Source organism: Stegodyphus dumicola, chromosome 12 (genome assembly GCF_044657685.1).
Source record: "Stegodyphus dumicola isolate Sdum_Otavi_A_Nest chromosome 12, ASM4465768v1".
Classification (NCBI taxonomy): domain Eukaryota; kingdom Metazoa; phylum Arthropoda; class Arachnida; order Araneae; family Eresidae; genus Stegodyphus; species Stegodyphus dumicola.
In genome coordinates, this window is record NC_140779.1 from 97232720 (window position 1) to 97240243 (window position 7524).

Sequence of the window (7524 nt, forward strand, 5' to 3'; positions counted from 1 at the left end):
GACGCCATCGAAGGCTTTCGCCACATCCAGCATGAGTAAGGGAACATTTTCTCTGATAGGAAGGGCTGCACCCGCATATCAGATAATCTTACTAATTGCTTCGTGGTAGATAATGATTTTCGAAAAATTAACTATTCATTTAGTAATAAAGGGCTCTAAAACATTCAAAACCCTCAACTTAAATACTTAGTAACTAATTTGCATTCTGGTGAAGGCTACGGAAAGAAGAATTTATAATAAAGATTTAAATTATAATTGTTTAATCAACATAAAATAGCTTATAGCTTTCAATGCAAGTCAATGTGCTATTACTTTCATTTAATAACAATACAGTTGATTTTTAAAACTAAATTAGAATTTTTTTAATGATGTAGGCAAACACAGGTAAAGATGTTTTGATTTATAAACCATTCGATGTTCTATACTGTGTCACACCTGTCCAGTCTGGGTTTACTCCTGTAAAACTAACAGAAAGTAATTGTTAACTGCCCAGAATCATGTACTGAGGAAAACAACTAATTCCCACATTCGAAACAATGTTATTCACGAGGAACTCAAAATGTCTAATTAAAGACTCATTATTATAGTTCAGCGAAAATATTGTATGAAAGACAGGGGCGAATAAAGGATTGTGCAATTAAAATCTGTAACTACGACTTTAAAGAACCTAATAACATCAAAAAGCCAATGGAAATCTTGAATCTCCAATTACTTATATAAAATTATGTAACTATGTTGTACTTGGTTATTATTTATGTGTACTTTCTTCTTATGTATCTGTGTATTTTCTGTTTTTCTGTGGCACCATTTATTTTGCACTTTCCTTATAAAGGACTAATCACCAGTTTGGAAGTTCTCTGCTCATAACTTACTTACATGGCCTCCATTATTTTTGTTCTCGATATTATTTTAGATATTTGATAAGTTATTTTTATCAATAATTTATAATTTTTAATTTTATACTATTAGGCGTAAGACAATTTTTATTTGAAATAATTTTTTTTTTGTTTTTATTTCATATAATTTTATGTTGTGGATGATGTAATCAATGATGTCACTTTGCTTTAAAAGTAATTGGTTTTAATATCTATAAATTTAATCTAATGTTTCAAACATTATTTATGGCTGTTAAATATTAAAATACTATTTAACTTTGTATTTTTTTAAAAAAACGATTTTATTATTTATGATTATTTAAATAATTTTAATTCTATGCGTGAAGTAATCAGCTCTCTGATTGATTAAAGAATATTTGTGCATTCACGAGCTGTAATGAGCTCCCTGATTGGTTACTGAATATTTGTGCATTACCGCGCCATTTTAAAAATTTATTATTCATCTCTTCGAATTCCTTAGATTTCATAGAAATGTCCCTTTCAAAGATCAATGTTGTTATTGGTAAGTACCAAGAATCATTGGTATCGGAATCAAAAAATTATCCTTTGAGACCTTTTTTTGGTCAACCTGGCTTTCCTAATCAAAGGTTTATTCATAAATTGTTACAAGGATCAGAGAAAATTTATTTAAAATTTTTGGAGGAAACCTCAAAAATTGCTTCTTCAATGAAGTGCGAGAAATGTAGATCACAGATGAAGATCGTTAAAAGGGTCGATTCTGAGGGCAGCCGTATATGGTATTATGGTCACAGGGAAAGAAATAACCGCTGTAACGGTAAAAAAAGTATTAGACATTCCTCATTTTTTACCGGCAGTAAATTTCTAATTGCTGTAATTTTAGCTCTAGTGTACGAAGCGTTCTTATTGACTTATTTTAAAGTATTTGAATTTAAGTTATATTTTAATTCTTTTAAACGTTGATATGATGGTTTTTAATTCGATATTCAATTTAAGTATTATTTTAATCCAATTAAACGTTGAAGCAATGTTTTTATAGCGGTGTTTTTATCATATTTCTTTGCTATATGTAATAATTTAACCTTAATATATAAGTAATAATTTAACCTTACTTTAGTATTTCATACTCGTAGTAAATGTATTTATTTACATTTGCCTGCCATCTTAAAAAAACAACGTTTTCAACAAAAGATTAATCCATTATTTTTAACGATATTTATTTTTTAAATTTCCGAATACTTTACTGTGCGTAAAATACGTAAAAACAGCGTTTTTTCAAGATGGCTGACGATTGTAAAACGCCAAAAATTGCTCCAAAGTAAATCGCTGAAAAATCCGTGCAACCGTCTATTGAAGTAGTAGTAGTACCGCGTTGTCTAACATGGCCTCAATCCTAAGTGGGTATAATTTTTTTTTTTTTTTAAGGGAAGGATTACCTTCTGCATAGATCATTTTAAGAAGCTGGTCGTATTTAGAGTATACAGATTTAAAAAAAATCACGAAACTGAGAAGATAAGTCACGTTATCTTCTCATTAAATATTTTATAGCAGTCTTTTATTAGGATAACAGCTAATACTATACATATGGAAAAACATTTCGGAGCCTAAAAGTAATTTTTGTGGAGAAGTAATGAAGTTTAGCTTAATATTTTATTTCCTCAATTAATTGCTGTATTTCATTTTCCCATTCAACGTCGTTACTTCCTTCTGCATTTATTTCGCATTCTTGAAGAGCTTCTTCAATTAAGATTTCTAAATTATCTTGTTTTTCCGTTTCAGTTAATTCCTTCACTTTTGGTAAATTATCATTAACATTTTCAACACTCTCAATTTTATTCTTATCTGTTTCATCTGAAACAGACTTTTGCTTCGTATCATGTGCAGCCATTTCATTTTTGCAAAGGAATATATAGCAATTTTCATCAGAATTCATATTACAAACAGTTTTCTTTCCGAAATTTTGGTTGCAACCGTTTTGAAGTCTTGAAGCACGCTGAACTAGAGACACTCGATAAAAATAATTCCTCCAAAAAGTTTCTTCTTTTATTAATTTTGGAACAATTTCAAAACGCATTTTAGCTAAATTTTTATCTTCTTTCAAGAGAAATTCTGCTATAGGGAGCATTTCATTCAGATCAAATTCGAATACACCAGGAGGTGGATTTCTCAAGAAATTTTTTCTATCTGAAGACAAAGATAAAATCTGTTGTTTTATATCTTCTGCGTCATTAGTGTCAAGCCAAGGAGACTGAAAATGACTTTTAAATTCGGCGTTGTCAGCGATGATTTCTGCTGTTGATGATGAATTTAGCAAAGTTTGATTTGTTAAACTTGGTAACATCATTTTAAACTTATTGAAAGTGTGTGTAACAGAATGGGAAAAATTAGTAAGCAAGTGTCCTGTAGACTTAACTGAGTCAAAAGCTTGCCAAGATATATCTTTCAAAGTCGTTTTAATGCCAGTGTAATCAAAATTTTCATTATTCAAATTGGAAGCCATGCATAAAGCCTTGAGAGAAGGAATCTTAATATCTGTTGAACAGATCTCTTTATGATCGTGAGCTGTATTATTTTTAAAAGAACTCAGAATTGTAGTTTTGGCTTCATCTCCAGTTTTATCACTTTTTTTAAATAGATTGCAGTTTTCATTAAACGAAACGCTCATTGTATTTTAGCTTTCAATAAATCGTAAAAACTGCATTTTCACATGTTATTTGAAAATGGAGACTAATTCTCATACTTTCGTAGCTTTTTTGATGTCAGTATAAAAAAAAGCTTAACTTCAAATTTTCACTGCATGTAAATAGTTCAAGAATTTTTACGATTTAAAAATGCTACCTATGCCTTTGAATTAAGGAATTTGGACTTAAAAGTTTACTTTCACCAATAACAATAAATTACTGTCAGAAATAAAAAGTAATTGAATATAAATAATAATATTACCGTTTTCAAGAAGACTTAAAATTACTTACTCAATAAGAACATTCGCAATCACATTAGTAAATGCCTTAATAAAATAAGATTTTCCGATGCATTTTATTCGATAATAAATGAAGATAATGATATTACGATACACCGCATTACGATACAAGTAATTAAAATTACATAAATTAGTTTTAGCTAAGGTTCAAAGTTATTTGCTACTTTATTTGAATTTTAATTTAATGCTAGGTATAAGAGCAACTTTAATCGCACTAGAAATTAAATTAAAATATTCTATTTTTTAATTATTTTTAAGCCAAAAGATGTAATTCTATAAATGCTAGGTATAAGAGCAACTTTAATCGCACTAGAAATTAAATTAAAATATTCTATTTTTTAATTATTTTTAAGCCAAAAGATGTAATTCTATAATACCATAAAAATTCGCTAATTATTTAAGATTAATGGCATCATCAACATTATTTACGATTTTTATACTCCATTTATAAGAATTTCACTTGGAAATTTTCATATATCTCATCTCAAACGATGTTGTTAGAAAATGTGTAATGGAATCGCAAGTATTTATTATATATTCAATATTCATATTGCAAATATGTAAAACCTATTTATAAAATATGTTCAAAATATTAACAATTAGAATTAACTGCAGTATAAAAGCGAAGGACACTTATATAACTTTTTATGTAAGGAAAACTATTCAAGGAATTCAAATTGCCTTTTACTAGTAAAACTTGCGTTTTGTTGCTCTTAGGTGAATTTGTGAATGTCTGTGATGTTTCTGATATCCAGTTCAGTTCAGGTAACAATGAATGGAGACACCTGATTTTTATCAATGATATTATTCCACATCATCATTAACTAGGTTTATTTTAATTTTAAATAATAATAACGGAATTAGTTATATTTTTCATATTACAGTACATAATTTAAAAGTATAATTTTGAAAGATATTAACATGAAAGAGAAATAAAAACTGAAAATAAAATCCAATCCATTAAAATAAAGTCCACTGTTCATAGGCGAACGGGCTGGCTGCATGGGTGTTTTCGTGGTTTTCCCCATGTGTAACGTGTATACGAGCCAGTTTCCCTTAGAAAGTCCTCCACGAAGGCATCCCTCCCCTTAGGCAGATAGCCCTAGTGTGCTTTGCCATAATTAAAATACACCATACCACTGTTCATAGAGTACGTAAAATTAGATCAAAGATTCATAAAATCTATCGTTCGAATAATTACGTGTATTAGGTAAGATTTTGAACCTTATGCTCATAAAATAAAGCTGCTGTGTGTGAGTTTATAAATAAAACAATGAAATTTTAAAAAATATAAATATACTACTATTATATGCATATTTTTATGCGGGGGAGAAAAAATATCTTTTCCCAATGCAGAAGTTAGATTCATAATTTTATAAATTTTAAGAACAAGATGTCTTTGCTTGACAAGGAATCTTTTCAAAGGAATGACATTAGCTGCAGGAAATTTAAAATGATATTGTTTTCGATCAACGGACGTTCCGTTATCTAAACTAAGATTTCTTGGAAAAAGTTTTAGGTGTAAATTAAAAGAAATGTTATACTCACTGAGCAGTTTAAAATTTCAATTTTTGTATCATGTCTGTTTCATTTTTAACATTTTTGTAACATGTCATGTAGCATAACACTTTTGTAACATTTACGTCCTTAACATTTTTGAAATTTGTCATGAATTTTTGTAACATGGATATGAGTGAGCATACGCATAATTGTACTAGCGATCAACCTATGTAGAGTAGATATCCTAGTAAGCATGCGCATCCGCCGAAAAACATAGTCCTATCATTTCTAGCAGCTTTAATTTAGAAATTCAACAATGAAATAGGAATATTGTTGAGATAAAAAGTCTGATAAGAAAACAGAACTTAACGTAAAGAACAGAAGAATTTTATTTAAAAGTGAAACAGCAGGCATGACAATCATTTGATGACCAATAGACACAGATCCCATTTTCGGCGTATTTTCTATTTTAAAAAAAAATGTGGTTTTTTTTTTTTTTTTTTTTAATGTAATCATGTTTTAAAAAACATTTAGCGGGCAGGGCTGTGTCCGCAGATGCAGATAGAAGTGAACGAGACACAAGAATTTCACCATTGATCACACAGGTATAGTTCCGCCGCACTTATGCAAATGAGCCCCAGTTTTTAGTAAGAACGCCCCGGAGCCGGTCTGAGGGTTTACTACTTCTCTTCATCTACCACCGTCTTCTCCAGAGAGCTTTCGGCTCGCCGTGTATTCTGAGTACCTCCTTACCTCACAGACATTATACATTTATCTTTTGTCTAAGATCAAAATGTAGACACTATACGCTTACAAACACCTATACCTTCACCGAGATTCGAACCCGTGGGGCCGTCGGTACGCACGCAGCCTCACTAACCACTATACCGATTGGACAGCCGATAGGGAAACCACTAAAGATTGTCACGGACGTTCCCGTATGATGCTCTAAAACAGATGCTCTAAAACAAGGATGTCAAACTCGCGGGCCGCATGCGGCCCACAACAAATATTTTTGCATCCCGGCCAATATATCGGCAAATAATAATATATAATAATAAAATAACATATCGACGAAGAAAAATATGAAATGTTTACTGCTAAGTAATTAACGATAATTTATTCACTGTTGTTAGATTACTCACCTAGAGCTGACACACACACTACTTAAATTACAAATGCATGCGAGTAGCTTGCGTTCAGCTACCTTCGGTTTTTGGGGGACACGTGCACCAGAACTTGTACGCATCCCCCGATAGCCGAATGTGGCCGAACTCATGGTCTCAGTTTTCCAATCATAGTTTTGTACGATATATTGGTGCATGCATGTGCATGCACTTTGCTTTATTATTAATTATTACTTAATTCATATTGTTACGGATTTCATAGTTATTTATTTAGTTAGTTTTTTTTTTAATTTAGAATTGTAATTAGATTTGCTTCATGTTGCCTTAGCAACGCAGACGATTTTTGAAAAGACAGCTGCGTTGGAAGGTTAAAAATAGAACAGCGCGTGCATTTAATACCTAATAAATAAATATCTCTTAATTGCTGTTGCCATCCACAAAAATCCAGATATTTATAGATGTTTCCAGTATATTCGAGAAATTAATTATAAAGCTTATAAAAGCCGAGAACAAACAACTCATCTCAGTAGTAGCTGTAGTTCTAGCGAACTGTTTGTTTACTTAATGCTGTGATTGATTTGTAGCGATTTCGCTGTTAGATAGAATTAGTTTTTCTGTTTTGAATTGATCTTTGCTAAACGTTTGACATTTTGTGATATTGTTAGAATATTTTTGAAGAAATATTTCAGCATTTTGATTTATCTCTTGTGGAAAGAATAAATTTTTGTTAACTTTTTAACGTTAGCCGTGTTTATTCCAGCCCTTTGTATTCAGTATGTCTATATCAAAACCAAGTGGTAGTAAAATTAAACGAAAGATCGCTGACGAACATAGAATATTCCAAGTAAAATGGGAATTAGAATATTTTTGCTGTGAAATAAAAGATAAAATAATCTGCTTGATATGTAATAATACTATTAATGTACCAAAATTATGTAATATTAAACGTCATTACGAACAACACAAATCGAAATATAACAATTACGAAGGATTAATGAGAGAAGAAAAGTTGAAAGAGCTCAAGTTAGGAGTGAAAAAGCAACAGTCCATGTTTAGTAAAGAA

The 7524-nt window shown here is 30.4% G+C and overlaps 1 protein-coding gene across 1 annotated transcript; it reads right to left on the reverse strand.

Moving 5' to 3' along the window:
• Positions 1-2400: 2400 nt before the first annotated feature.
• On the reverse strand, positions 2401-3816 carry LOC118204612 (synapse-associated protein 1-like). The gene has a single exon (XM_035376920.2). The coding sequence runs from the start codon at positions 3517-3519 to the stop codon at positions 2497-2499; it is 1023 nt and encodes a 340-aa protein (XP_035232811.1). The 5' UTR covers positions 3520-3816; the 3' UTR covers positions 2401-2496.
• Positions 3817-7524: the final 3708 nt, after the last annotated feature.

What these genes read in the sequence shown, in the direction of transcription:
- LOC118204612 (XM_035376920.2), bottom strand. Translation starts at nt 3,519, where the DNA reads ATGAGCGTTTCGTTTAATGAAAACTGCAATCTATTTAAAAAAAGTGAT.